This window comes from Rhagoletis zephyria, unplaced genomic scaffold (genome assembly GCF_001687245.7).
Source record: "Rhagoletis zephyria isolate East Lansing unplaced genomic scaffold, Rhagoletis_zephyria_1.1 Rzeph_scaffold_00078, whole genome shotgun sequence".
NCBI lineage: Eukaryota > Metazoa > Arthropoda > Insecta > Diptera > Tephritidae > Rhagoletis > Rhagoletis zephyria.
The window spans coordinates 253758-268192 of NW_016157162.1; the positions used below are offsets into that span (position 1 = coordinate 253758).

The window sequence follows — 14435 nt, forward strand, 5'->3', positions numbered from 1 at the left end:
GCGATCTCGACGGTGCACGTTGTACCCGGCACAATTCAACAGTGTTGAATTGCTGTGCAACTTCGTCTCTTGGACCGCAGCTATCAATATGCCACGCCTTCCCATGAAGACGGTTATCTCCTCGATCTTGCTCTGTAGCCCGTCACAGTTAAATTGAAGGAGCTTCATGTGGTTCGGGAGACGTGTGGTGATGCGGGGTATGAGGGATGTGTGTGGTCGTGCCGCAGTTGGCTGTGTGCGCTGCTGAGGTGGTTGCCGCCCTGTGGTGGTGGCGGGAGGCGTCGCAGTTGAGGTCTGCGACCGAGCAGCGCAGCACGGGCCCTCGAAGTTCCTCGTCCAATCTCGCGTGGTGCGCAGACCTAAGCATGCCCTAAAGTGGCTCCAGCCAAGGCAGGTGTTGCATTTGACTGATGTCACATTACGGAATATCCTGGTCTGACATACCGTGCAGATTGTAGGAGGAACCAGAAGTTGTTGGCGGCGGCGTGTGGGTGGTGGTGTGGTTGTGTGTGTTCTGTGGTCTGCAGCCGTTGTGGTGTGGTCTATTGTGTTATGTTGTTGTGCTGCGGTGTTTATGTGGGACTGCTCAGGTGGACTAGGGTGAGCCGTGGAGGCTGCTCTGTTAGAGCAACAGGGGGCCACAAAAGACGTGGTCCACTGCCGATGTGTCCGTAGTCCTGAGCAGACTCTGAGGTGACTCCAACCCTCGCAAGCATTGCACTTGACAGAGGTGGAGTTGTGGTGTAGTCGTCTCTGGCATACACAGCAGGTGTAGGTTTCTGGCCCTGGGTTTAACTCGATGCCAGCCCTGAGTAGGAGAAAACGTAGCGAATGTAGCCCTATGGACAAACAACTTCCGAGATACTTCGCCGACCTAAACGGGGTTAGATCGCCGAAACAACAGCCCTTGGTCGGGTAAAACCCGAGTCATTCCGGTACGTAGAACCGGCTGTCGTGGGAATGCAGATGTAATGTATGTATTTCGTTGGTTACATTTACATACATAAATATAATTCTTCTTCTGGTTGGGCGCTGTAACCGCCAACGCACTAGCTAGTAGTGCTTATAAGTTCTACAAGAAATCTTGAGTCTTCTAGTCCCATTGGTAGCAAGAAATCTGTAATATTTTTATCGTAAGATGTACACATAGCCTTTGCAACTCTGCAGTCCTTTGTACGTTTCCATGTCCTTTTTGACTGGCGAAAGTTCGTGTGGTTGTTTCATTTCCTGTACTCCTTCGTCCATTACGAACCGTCAGCGTAAATGTGTGCTTCAACCTCTTCTAACCCGGCTCCTTACCACCAACCATCAACCTCTGTTGTAGCTCCAGTTAGACTTTCGAAAGGCAGATGCATACAAGTTTTATTTTACAAGTAGTTTTCCATTCCGAGTGAGACAGATCTTTCTGTGCCTGATCTTTCGGAATCCTTGTGCTTATTGTTCTCCGTACATTCGACATGTCCTAGATAGCAAAATCGTTGTATTTTTATGCGTTCGACTATGTTCATGTCATTGTAAAGCTCACGTAGATAGTCATAACAACATCTTCGATGCTTGCCATTTATGCAGGTAGAGTCATAGATCTTACGTATAATAGTTTTCGAGAAAGTCCACAAAGTCCTCACATCTTTGTTCGCATTCGCCCATGTAGAAGGTAAAGGATTTGTAGAGCGTGACTTTTGCTCGTCCCGAGAGAGCTCTCCTTTCTAATATATCTCCGAACCCATAGTAGTCTCCGTTAGCAATAGTTTTTTTCGCTCTAGGATGACAATATTGGTAGGGTTAATGTTGGATTTTAGGTTGACGAGGTCTACTTCTAAATTGTAACGGAAAACTGTGACGAAAAGTAAAACAAGGTTCCTATGAACGGGAAATTATTCATCAAGCCACATTGCCAGCCTCTTTCCGCCGGCTTTGATCCGCTCAGCCCGTGTTTTCAATCTGTTTTATTGCTGTTCTCAAATCATCTTGGTCGAATGGAGGGACGCGAGCTTTGTCCCTACTCATAGGTTCGGGTTCTTTTTCATCTACCGCACTAAATACATTTGTCCATATTACACAGCATTTAAAAGTGTTTCTCTATACATAAGGCAAGTATATTTTGGACGGCTGTTATCAAATAACCACCTTCGTCTTCGCAAGCCACGGTCTTGAAAACATTTGGTTGCTGCCTGCCGGCATCTTAAGCCCTTCACACTAACGTGTTCCTGCTTCTCATTTCTTCTTCTTGAAAATACGTCCCCTTCCCCATTTATTCTCTCGGCATCACTCAATTGCAGTACGTGCCGCCATTCTATGAACAACTATAATTTAAGCTTATGAGAAAGGAAGACGCCTTGAGGGAACAACAGCAAGACTTTGCCAGACGAATCCACCGTAGTTAAATTTTCGTGAAACCTACGAAAGTTCGATCACTGAATCCCCCTGTTGCGCCCTGTTGTTTAAGCCTAACGGCACTAACCGCCTCCACGTCTACCAGCTCGCGCAACCAACTCCTACAACTGAATTGCAACGAACTTCAGAGCAAGATCAAAGAGGTAGCAGTCTTCATAATAGTTGCGCATTTGTCAGCAAAGTACAGAGCTGCAACAAGCTCCTCAATTCGCTCGCCAGCAGCACTTGGGCAAAGGCAAAGAAACGTTGCTGGAAACACATAGTGCAATTGGCCGGCCAGTTTTGAACTATGCCGCGCCTGTTTGGGCGCCGTGGACTAGTTGGACGCAATGGACGAAGCTAAAGACTTTTCAGAACGCCGCTCTCCTGAGCACCACCTGAATAGCGAGGCCCAAACGCTTCCCGTAAGGGAGCATAACAAAATGCCCAGCAAGCAGTTTCTGGTGGAGGAGCATCCGCCAAGGGACATCAGAGGACATCTATTCGAATACACACACGCGGTCCAGACATACATTGACCAACCACAGGACCCGCCGACTTACCGACAAGTGATCAATGGAATTCACAGGGAGGTACTCACCACAATCACCAACAATCGCAGACGCGGGGCTTCAATTGCTAAGAAAGACCCGTGTTTCCTGGCCCACTTATGGTCTGGATATTGCAACCGTCTCAACAGCTACCTGTACAGACCCGACTCCAATATCCCCAATGAGTGTCGGCTTGTGGAGACCCCCGCACGAGACCAACCACCTCTTCAGATGCCAGCTTAATCCCACTCAACCCTTTCAAGCTCTCAGCCTTCTATTCGTCTAATAATACCATGATCGGACTGCCATCGAAAACACGTTTTCGTTGCTGAAACTGGTTTTCGACCTAAAACTTGTGTTTTCGTCCATGATAAATCTATCAAACGAAAACTAGTTTTCGCTGAAAACTACTTGAAAACTCACGTTCCACTCCTTCCAACTGGTGTCTTCACTAGTTTTTTAGATATATTAAGTGGAAATCATATTTTGTCATGTCTAATATGCTAGTTGGGGTTTAAGCCCAAAATACAATAACGCAGTGGCAGTGACAGTTTTTCGAAATCATCTGTTTTTTAGAAAGTGGGGTGTCCAATGAAGCGACTCACAATACAGCAGTGGCAGCTGGCAGTACTGCTCAGTTTAGCTCAAATTCTAAATTCACTGCCACTGCCTTCATCATCACAGCAAACTTCGCATGCTGAATTTGACATAAATAAAATGCAGCCAACTTCTGTTCATGTCACTGAAGCCTAAAAGACAACAACAAAAATGTAAACAAACAAAAGGGAATGTCAAACAAAGCTGTCACTGACAACGCCGTATTGTATTTGCTGCGGCAGCGACTGCCAATATTAGCAGTAACAGCTGATTTTAAAAGCTGTCACTGCCACTGCCACTGCGCCATTGTATTTTAGCCTTTATTGCTAATTGGCTAGTCAAATTAAAATATAAATAAAAGATAAAGGTTGCTAATAATAAGAAAATGAAAGAAAAAGATTTTGGTTTTCGTGTTTTCGTAGCAAAACTGTAAAAAAAGGATGAAAGAAATATCAACGAAAACAATAACAGCCGGTGCGAACAGCGTACAGCCCACAATCCCAAAACTCGTTTTCAAAGTTTTTTGCGCGCCGTTTTTGATGCTACAGACGTTACTGCTTCGAAAACCCAAGTACGCACATATCTGTGCGATTTTATCGCAGCAAAACCTGTCAATGTATAGACAAACAAAAAGTATTTTTCAACAAAAATAAAATGCTTACCTTTTCTACATGTTTTGTTTTCTTACGTTCAATTTTGTTTTATTATTGTAAAATCTTTCTATTAACCTTTTTCGTTCTCAAAACGCGGCAGTCTGCGATTTCGGCACGACCAAAAGAAGAACTGTGAATGTTCGAATAAATCGCTGCAGCAAAATCGTACAAGTGTGTGGTTCCTCATTTAAAACTATAATCGGCATTGTTGTAAATTTTGTAGGAACAGATTCGCACCGACAGAATAGCGTAGGTGTGTGGATACCTTAGGCCCTGTCTCCACAGGAAAACACTGATGTCGTGAAAACTATGTCACAAAATATATTTCCAATGGAGACCGCCTATTTCTCATGTGCTGCAATATATGTCAGCGCTTATTGCTTGACATCTATTGCAGGCAATTCGATAGTTTGACAGCCATATTTTCATTTGAAAGAAAGCGTGCTGGTGGTAACATCGATGAAATTTTTATATTAAATCAAAATAAAAGTCTGTTCCTTATTGGATTATTTATGATTACGTTTTAGGAAATTATTCAGCAAGTTTTTTAAAGATTTAAATGTTTTTAAACACCGAAATTGAGAGAATGTTGTCTGGTGGCGTCATGCGGCAAATGCTTATTTCAAGACATCAAAGTGCCCACACACAAAAACTTGCAATCACATTGCTCGTCAAAATGACAGTTGGTAGGCCATCGCTGTTCGCCTGTGGAGTTCTGCGGTTAAAAGTGAAAGTACATAACGTACATTGCGGCGCCGTCACCGTCACTGGCAGTTGTCAAAAAAGTTGAAACGATTTATTTGTATGAAGTAAGTTACATGTACAAAGCTGATGGAGTCAGTGACGCACAAACTAGCTCAACTTTCAACTTTGCTTATGCATTTGCGTCAAGTGACAACTATTCTGTGTTTTGTTTACATGTTTGAACGTAAAATTTTCCAGTTTGTGAAAAGCTTTAGATTTATAGAAAAACGAAATTTGAAAATTGATGGAGGAATACCTAATAGAAGAAGTGCTAAAGTAAAACGCAAATTTTGCAAAGCAGCGAGTTTATGATTTTTCGGACGCAGCTTCAAACCGATAGTGTGTAACTTGGCGCATAAGCATCGTTGACGGTGCTGGTGACGGTGACGGCGACGCAATGGATGGTATGTACTTTCACTTTAAGACTTTTAGCTAAATAAGGCGCGGAACGCCGGAAAAGCACCTGTAAAACATGGAGTACCACTTCGCAATTTAAGCTGGAACTCCGTAGGCAAGCGTGTGTGTGCGTTTGACAGCCGAGTTCTATACACATGTTCTTATGGGATGAGCTCCATAAGTACGCGTAAACGCACAGAGCGGAAAAAAATCGAGCATGAATTCGAATAGGTATGAATAGGTTGAATTTTCTCAACTTTCATGCACTTGCTCGCGTAGATAACCAACTTCAAGGTAATTACACTACACGTTTGGGTATATATAATATACATGTTTTGGTCGAAAATTTGGCGGTTTTGTAAGCATTTTCTTTATAAATATACAAAAGTGTGTATGTAAGATGCATCAACTTGTCGAAATGGCAACTGTCAAACGCTTGTAAGGGCACACTATGGAGTTGCTCGGTTTTTACCCATGTAAGCGCATGACAACGGATCTCGCATACGTACGCATACGCTTGTCTATGGAGTTTTAGCTTAAAGCAGAACAAAGAACTTAAAGTTTGAGAAGTGGTGGATATTTTCTTAGAAAGGTTCTTGTAGAGTTTTACCCTTATAGCTAGAGCAATTTATTAGATTTTTGAGTATATTGTTGAAATTTATTAAATGCATTTATTGTTCAATCAATTTTTTTAGTTTCAAGATTAAAACTAATACCAGCAGGTATATTTTGCACTGATATCAAATATTTTTTAACTGGTCACTTAAGGCCCCTTTCTTATACCCGAAAATATGCAATTCCAGAATTCCATAAAAAAGTCCATAAATTTTTGTATATAAATATATTCGGAATTTGCAGAATAGACCTGCAAGTGACAATGGCCCGTAGTCAGTAGTTAGTTGCAACTAACTTTAAAGTCGACTTTATTTTGACTATGACTACGGGCCAATATGTATTGCTGCGATTTGTTATTAATCGCACGTGGGAGTTAGAATTATTCGTGAATCGCATAGTGTAGCCTCACACTAAATAAAATTTCCACCAGCTAGCAAAAAAAATGCAACCTTGGCTGTTCGCCACTTTCACTTACTCGCTTGTTAGTTGTCTCGTTACTTTCGTTAGCTGTCAACTTCAAAGCAAATTCCTTCTTTTATAAAGTCGCAAGTGGTAAGCAATATTTGCACGCACGCTGTTTTGCAAAAACTTTCATTGAGTTTACAAAATTTCGAATTTCGCTAACTTTTTTGTATAGTTGACGGCGGCAGCAACTGCTTCTGTGTTTGCGAGTGCACCATAACGACACCATGGCCGACTTAGATGATTTCTTCGCCAAGAAAGACAAGAAGAAGTCCAAGGCCAAGCCAAAATTCTTAACTGCAGAGGAACTGGTTAAGAACTTAGAACGTGAGGCGGCAGCTGCTGCGGCTATAGCCAAAGCAAAAAAGTTGGAAGCAGCCAACGCTGCACCGACTGTTGCACCAGGTGCTCCTGAGGAACCAATCGTTGTTAAGCAGGTGGTGGAACAGGTTAGTGATGAGGCAATTTATTTATAATCAGTTTGTACTCTTAATTCCTTGTTGTTTTTGTGAATCTTTTTGTGTATTATAGCCGCAAGCTGAAGAAGAATGGGATGATTTTGAGCAAGAGCAACGTAAAGATTATACAGGTCTGAAAATTGGACAACTTACGGTAAACGACGATGATGACGAGAGTGCTGGCGAAGGTGAAGAAGACGAAGTGGATAGTGATGGTAACGTGACTGTCGAAAATAATACCTCGAAGCGCAGTGGCGGTGGACCATGGAAAAAGGTTATTCCTGCTGAGGAAGTAACACAAATTCCGATGGAAATAGAAAAACCGAAGTCAACTGTATATATTTCACCTGCCCTACGAGCAGCGGTAAGTACTCCATATAACCATTTCATTGTTTGCAAATATTTGCCACGTCAGTTGTAAAAATAAACTTTGCAAATTCTAAACTAATTTTTTTGTTTATACCTTTTTAGCAAGCGGGAGCAGCGCCTGGGCCGCGCTTGAAGACGCGCAATCGAGCAGCTCCTGACATTACTAACGCAGAGTACTTCCCTTCATTAAGCGCCGCACGGCCGGAAGAGCAAAGAAAAAAGAAAAATGAGCCAGCATTTGAGGAAGTTCGACACGGTGGCCGGTTGCAGCGCATCCACGAGCCAGTTTCGGCGCCCGTTTCGGCAGCAAATCGTTTCCAGTCGCTGGACGAGGAAGACAGCTAGAAAGCAGAGGGTCGCCGACGAAACAGTCACTTCTATTTGGATTCGTTTTTTTTGCCAATTGTTTTCTAGAAGAGGATGTAGAAGCCTGTCTGTATTGAATGTATTGTACGCTTTGTATCTACAACATTTTTTTTTCTTCCTTTTTTGTAATCTCCATCAGAGCATTTTATTTTAGCGATTTTTATACTTTATTAATTGGAGTGCGGGATTGTGGTATCTGACGCGGCCACCACTCTTCATAAATGTCCGGGAACTGCCGCTTCACAATAGAAATTATATTTAATTAATGGTAGGGACAGATTAGCTTCAAACTACTTTCCGCAAAAACTATTTATTAAGTGGGAAATCAACAGAAAATAAAAGATATAATGAAGTAAACTGCTATAAAACGAATGTGTATTATGTATTTATAACAATGGTTTATTGCACAAATATACTTATTTGGCTTATTTTGGTTATGCTCTAACTACCGTCTTTAGAATTGGACGTTCCTTTAACAATATTTAACTCGTTCTCTACATACATATCGTTCTTGGAGCTGTCCAAATAACTGCAAAAGCAAAACATGTATACGCCATAGTTATCAATGATGAAGGTAATTAATAGTAGTGATACACATATCATTCCTTTGCTGCAACAGGATCATAATCTAAAAATATATATATTTCTGAGACAAGTATGCAGAAATAACCGCCACTACTCTTCTTCTTTGTTGTGTAAAAGTCGGATAGCAATTGCTTTTTCTTAAAACTTCAAATTTTTACTCGATCTCTTTAAATAAATTTAAGTTGTCTGAAATTTTAATAAGAAGCAAATGCTTAGTTTTTATTAATACGGTCCAATAGCTCATTAGAAGGGAATCTGTCTTCATTTTTACCACGGGAGCCCATGCAAACTTAAAGCAGCTTTTCTCTAGGGTTCGATATTTTGGAATATGTATAACACTCTTGCATCAAAGGTCCGATATGCATAACTTTCAAAGTGTCGGTATTAATTTGGGTGGATAGATTTTGATGCAAATTTAACGAATTGCTGGCGGATGTATGTATATATTTACAAATGAATTTACTACATGCATACAGCATGTTTTAAGTGCATACTCAGTAGGCCATATCTTCTTTAGCCTTCACATCAGGCAATCTCTCTGACCTTTCACAATATGGTTGTGTTTCCGCATTATGATACGATTCAAGATGGCGCTTTAAGAGTAGCTGTTCCGGAAATTCCTTAATCAAATATAACCAACAGTCAATAGATCTGCAAAGCGGAAAAGCTAGAATAATAAAATGTATTACATATTATTTAATTATCCAGCATGCTTACACATTATCCTTAGATTTTACTTGTTGTATTTCACGATCGTAATAGTTAGGGTAATCCTCTAGCACATCGAGATTCGCAAACATAGTATCGTCCACCTCATATACTTCACCGCAAATGTTATGACCCGCTCCAGGTTTGTTTAGCAAAAATGGAATGTTGTAACGTGTGCCTATCACCAGTGGAAACTTTTGCACAGTTCGCGCCTCGCATACGAAACGCGAGTGTCCGTTTTCGGGACGTGTGAGCCAGTGGTGATTGGGCTCACCACGTTTCAATGTGCCATAGACAAACACTTTCATGAGATTTTCAGACAGTTTGGCAGTCATTTCGTAACTACTGATGGTACTTTAAACCTCATTAAATAAATAGCGCAGATGAGTCGAAAGCTTTGCGATTGTTGATAATAGATTTTAGGGTAATTAACATTTTCTAGCGTACCCGGAGTCAACAAAAGATATGCTCAAAAAATATTGACATCCAAGAGATGGTTCAGCATCGCTTTAATAAGTGTGCATTTATTTTAAAGAAAATAAATCCATCTTAAATTTTTTAGTTAATTTTACTACACCTGAGTTTTGGTTTGGAGAAATTTATAGGTCCGGCAGTTCCATTTATAATTAACATGTGGTATCCATGATATTAACCCTAACGTGTACCATCAGCGATTTTGCACGCTTAACCCATCGAATAGTGGCACTAACAATATTTAGCAAACAAATTTAAATTTACAATTGTAAAATGTTTAAAGTTTTTTATATGCATTCATACATACATATCGTCGTTTCAAGTACAAAACCGCGTAACGTCATTCTGCAAAACCGCGTAACTGACATTTATGTTAAAAATTGGATTTGCTCACACAAGTTCTTGGCTCAATCCATTTCCATTTGTCCTGAAATATACTAGCCAGAATGCGATTGCTTTATAACAAAGAGAACCATTTTGAAATACGAGTATTTTTTCTCTATAGAAAATAGTTTATGCAAACCTCACATATGCGGTTTTGCATTATCTTGATACGCGGTTTTGTACTTTAAACGACGGTATGTGTGTGCATTGAAATAATTATTGATATAAACTGGGAAAGGGAACACTAGTTTCCATGGCTTACTGCTCGGAGAAGAAATTTAAAATGGCCAACTCTCTTCAATAGTACAGAACGGGCCAAAAACTCCATAAGTCATTGGGACATGTAAATATCTTTGCTCTCCGAATTAGGCTATAAGGGGCCTTCAGAGACCATTGACTCTTATCTTCTAAGGCTAAATTCGTTCTAGTCTTGGAATCCATTAAGAAACCCAGCATCCTTGCAGAACACAATGACATCCAACTGCAGAGCAGTGGCAAACTCAACTCCCGCAGTCACTGAGCCATTCCTTGTAGTAGGCCCAAAGACGATCCGGAGCACCTCCTCGGGAGCATAATCTGAAGAGTTTTGCTTATAATCGCACTCCCGAGACTGAGACTCAGAAATAGTACACACACTCCAACAGGACACTTTAGATTCAGAAACTATTTGCCGGACCTCTCTCGTTTCTGCGACTCAGCCAAAGTTACACCTGTGTACCTATCCTTTGAGTGTAGGACCGCTTCAAGAAGACGGGAGGCTCACTGTGTCCAAAATATTACCACAAAAACTCCCTTCCCCACACAATCGATAATTTAGGTCGAGTGTAAACCTCATTTTATTATGCAAATACTTATCTATCCAGAATGGATGAGCCCAACATACCTACGTCAGCTTTTATAGAAAAATAGCACGACAATACTCTCTTAGGTCCGAACCCGTCAAAAGAGCGCGTTTCTTGGGCCTACCGTTAATTGAGACATTTATCCATGGCTTAATCAATCCACGCATGGCCAAGGTAGCATCTACAACAGCCACATTCTAAGTACAGAAATATTAAATAGGTGGTCGCATGTGGTTGTGTCCTGGTTAATTAACAATTCTATTTCGAAACTTATCCAAACCAACCGCGAGACAATGACGTCTGCCATTTATAATCTTTGTTGGAAGTTGGGAAGTTAGATCTTCATACCACAGCATTCGTCTCCACGAAATCAAAGTTCATCCATGACTCATAAGAGTCGTCTAATTTTTATCCAATTTTGTCTAGTATTATTATAAGTTATAACTGTCCCGACAAACCTATGGCCTACTCTGAAGGAACCCCGCATGAAACTTGTAATGAATTTTAGCTTTCAAAGTATAAGAGTTCCCTTGTCAAGATGTTATTTACCAATGTCTGCTGCAGTAGAGCGTGGGATCCATAACTGGAACCTCAAAGAATATATATCTCGCTGACATACCATTGTCATTATCCTCATATCTGAAGCGGCGGAAAGATTAGATCTTCTCCCAACGATCTAGTAAAGGACAATCGGACTTGGCTCCCAATGTAAAGCTAGTACTTTGTTAAAGTCAACAAGCAACTCAACCAGGAATGAATGGAATGAAATTGTGTGGCCGGAGAAACCATAAACAAATTTTTCCCAGCACTCATGCAGTATTTCCCTTTATACTTAAGGCCAAGAGACAGGATTTAGAGGATAGGGGTATATAGATGGGGGTGGGAACTCATTGCTGCTCTGCAAACTTACCATACTCCTTTATGAATTTAAGCATTTTGTTGAGGAAAAAAATGCACCTCGTCCATTCTCAGTACATCCGACCCAAAAATGTGTCGGCTGAGTCTAGCGAAGGCCGGACAGCGACAGAGAAAATGTTCTCTACTATCCTCGTTCTCCAAACCCGATGTACATAATGGATCATAGATGATGCCTATGGTGACCACATGTAGTCCCCATGGATTGTGCCCCGTAATCAGTCCTATCAGGGCTCGCAGATCTCTCCTTCTTTGTCTGAGAAGGAATTATGCTACCACCCTGTCAGACCTTTTCAGGAAACACTTGGTTATTTTGCTGGTGTCAATAGTGCACTAAAGGCTCTCATGAGTTTTGTTTATGAGACCCTTGATTCACCCGATCGTTCACGCTATGCTTGGCCCTAAAATTGGCTCCGGTCCAATTGGACGCTCCATAGAACCGCAGTTCGCCAACTCATCAGCCAGTTCGTTACCTTTAATACCGCATTGTCCTGGCACCCACACAAATTCCAGCTCATTCCACCTTGTAACGGAGTTCAGCCCCAACTTACATTTCTGGACTATATTTGAAGAGGTGCGAGCGTTTTCGAAGGCCTTAGCGGCCACTTTAGGTCCTGATATTATGTCGCGCCACCTTTCGCCAATTATCTAGCCTACGACTTTCTGTATTACAAAGAATTCCGATTGAAAGACCGTGGCTGATTCGCCGAAAGCAATAAGGCATCTGAAGTTACAGTTCAGATACCATCCAGCTCCAGTACCGTTTTCAGTCTTTGAGCCGGATCTGGATCTTTCCATTGTTCCCTTGTAGAAAATCTAACGACGTAATTTCTACCAAAGGAGACTTCAGGTATCAGTTTGTCAGTAGGTGCAAAAAACAAATGATATTGTTCTGGCAACCTTCCAAACAACTCTCTGTGCCCAGAACTCCGATCGTCGTGCCACAGACCTAATAGGTGCAGTCGACATATCGTTTTCATTACCTTCTCTTGGATAACTTAATCCAGAGGCGGCAAACTCAACAAATCATTAAGAGCAGGTCCTGGCGTTGTACTCATGGCGCCCGTAATGACTATACACACGCTCTTTTGTAGCCTATTTTACACAGAAACCGTGGCTTTGACCATTGTTCTGCGCCACCATACGATTGACCTGACTAGAGACATGAATATTCATCATATCATAGGCGGTATCAGAACCTAGGTCTTCCTACAGGTTCTTCAACACTGTCAGAAAACTTTCAGCGCTCGATTTATCTTCAGCTCTACGTGAATTTTTTATGTCAGCTTCGTATCTAGAGTTACCCCTAGCTATTTCACATCTACGTAAAAACTTAGGATTACGAACCTAAGCACTGGAAGGTTGGGACCTTCCGATTTTGTTTTGCGCGTAAACACGACTAGGGTTTTATTACCGGGATTTACAGCAGCTAATCTCCCACGGTCAGCAATCTTATATAGTCAAAAGTAGCGCCTCCCAATATCAGCGAAGACTACAATTGTGTACTCCCTTACTTCCAGCCTACCTCGATCTTTGTTACAAGGTCATGTAGAGCTGATTCACAGGACTCTCCGCTTTGGTATGCATCATGTTGAATACTAAGGGGGCTATTCACCAAAACCCTTGACCGAATGTACTTCTCGACCATGCGTTTCAGCATGCGTTTCAGCATGGTTTCAGGCTGATTGGCCTGAAGCTTTTTGCCAGCGCATAGTCATCTTTCCTGGTTTGGGAATGAAGGTTACCCTGACTTTTCTCCAAAGAGTGGGAACGTGGCCAAATGCCAGATATGCCCTAAACACTCTTATACCTATAAGCCGGTCTCCTCCACATTTTAGCATTTTTGGAAACATACTATCTCACTGACTTGTCAGTCACCACCCACGATGTTACGTACCAGTTTAGTGTGGTTGCTCTTCACGTCTCAGCCTGCGTCAGGATTCATCCTGCTACCCGGAAAATGAGTTACCAAGGGAGCTTTGTATGTGTCTTGCAGCGACATGGTATAACCGTCAGGTCCTCTTGAAGTACCCTACTCAGCCTAGCAGACTCTTTCATGCTGTGATATCGTTTCAAAAATCTTTATAAGAGCTTAATTTTGACGTGCAAATTAGCCTCTTATATTCCATCTACACGTTATCATATTCGGACCAGTGCTCCTCTTTTCGGGTTCTTAAATCCCTTTAAGAAGTCTCCTGGACCTTTTTAGAAATTTGGTAAGTTCAGCGTTTCACCATGGGACCACTTTTCCCCGCCTGCTTCTTCTAAGCGGAAAAGTGGCACGATGTGACTGCAATTGAGAGAGTGAAAATATATTTCGGAAATATATTTCAACTTGCTCGTGCTGCGCTAGAAATCTGCAATTCGCCTTTCAAATATAAAAAAATGCCTCTCGAAAGATGTTTTACATGCAAGGTGTGACTGCTCATGCAATTGCTTTCTGAAATTTCTCACTTTGAGATTCCTCTTCTAAGGACATACATCCTTTGATATGACTCGCCACATCTTCATTGGTTAAGGTTAGATCTATCACTTCTCATTTTTTGCTGGTGACAAAAATTGGTTTCTTACCAATTCAGAGGACAGAATGCAGTTCCCACGGAAGTTGCACTTTGTGCTACCCCATATAGCGTTTTGTGAGTTCGCGTCACAACCCACTATTATGCCGATACCATTTGACTCGGCGTACTGAACAATGCCCATAATCTCTCTCTAAGGAGGTCCCCTATAGAACTGTATGGCGAAGATTGCGATGTCCTTGTGGCATTGCCCGTCCGTACAGTACCCAATTCGTATCGCAACGACATCTTGTGAGCAGAACTCTCTAAACATTGTACATTCGACCGAACGCGGCACTATAATGCTTGCGCGCGCTCTTTCTGTCCCTCCCAATTGAAGAGCGTTACTCCAGGAAATCGACCTCCCCCCCCCCTCCCCCCCCCC

At 41.9% G+C, this 14435-nt stretch overlaps 2 protein-coding genes across 5 annotated transcripts; one reads left to right on the forward strand and one right to left on the reverse strand.

Moving 5' to 3' along the window:
• The first annotated feature begins 6394 nt into the window (after positions 1-6394).
• On the forward strand, positions 6395-7954 carry LOC108373072 (protein CDV3 homolog). Its single transcript, XM_017628917.1, has 4 exons — positions 6395-6481; positions 6567-6840; positions 6923-7213; positions 7321-7954. Exons 2-4 carry the CDS (start codon positions 6619-6621, stop codon positions 7561-7563), a joined length of 756 nt encoding a protein of 251 aa, XP_017484406.1. The 5' UTR covers positions 6395-6481; positions 6567-6618; the 3' UTR covers positions 7564-7954.
• LOC108373083 (putative gamma-glutamylcyclotransferase CG2811) lies at positions 7658-9509 on the reverse strand. 4 transcript variants are annotated; one of them, XM_017628942.1, is made up of 3 exons: positions 8887-9509; positions 8644-8820; positions 7658-8113 (listed from the first exon to the last, which is right to left on the reverse strand). In XM_017628942.1, exons 1-2 carry the CDS (start codon positions 9210-9212, stop codon positions 8664-8666), a joined length of 483 nt encoding a protein of 160 aa, XP_017484431.1. In that variant the 5' UTR covers positions 9213-9509; the 3' UTR covers positions 7658-8113; positions 8644-8663. The 4 variants fall into 4 exon arrangements, with proteins under 4 accessions (XP_017484431.1, XP_017484417.1, XP_017484439.1 ...); XM_017628928.1 differs by having other exon boundaries at positions 7938-8113; positions 8713-8820; XM_017628950.1 differs by having other exon boundaries at positions 8025-8113; positions 8664-8820.
• Between the last annotated feature and the right edge of the window lie 4926 nt (positions 9510-14435).

Excerpts from the sequence above, each read along its gene's own strand:
- LOC108373072 (XM_017628917.1), top strand. The coding sequence starts at position 6,619 with ATGGCCGACTTAGATGATTTCTTCGCCAAGAAAGACAAGAAGAAGTCC. Across the intron at positions 6,841-6,922 it reads TTAAGCAGGTGGTGGAACAG|CCGCAAGCTGAAGAAGAATG; the intron begins GTTAGTGATGAG and ends TGTGTATTATAG. Across the intron at positions 7,214-7,320 it reads CACCTGCCCTACGAGCAGCG|CAAGCGGGAGCAGCGCCTGG; the intron begins GTAAGTACTCCA and ends ATACCTTTTTAG.
- LOC108373083 (XM_017628928.1), bottom strand. The coding sequence starts at position 9,212 with ATGACTGCCAAACTGTCTGAAAATCTCATGAAAGTGTTTGTCTATGGC. Across the intron at positions 8,821-8,886 it reads GTAAAATCTAAGGATAATGT|ATCTATTGACTGTTGGTTAT; the intron begins GTAAGCATGCTG and ends TCCGCTTTGCAG. Across the intron at positions 8,114-8,712 it reads ACACAACCATATTGTGAAAG|TTATTTGGACAGCTCCAAGA; the intron begins GTCAGAGAGATT and ends TTGCTTTTGCAG.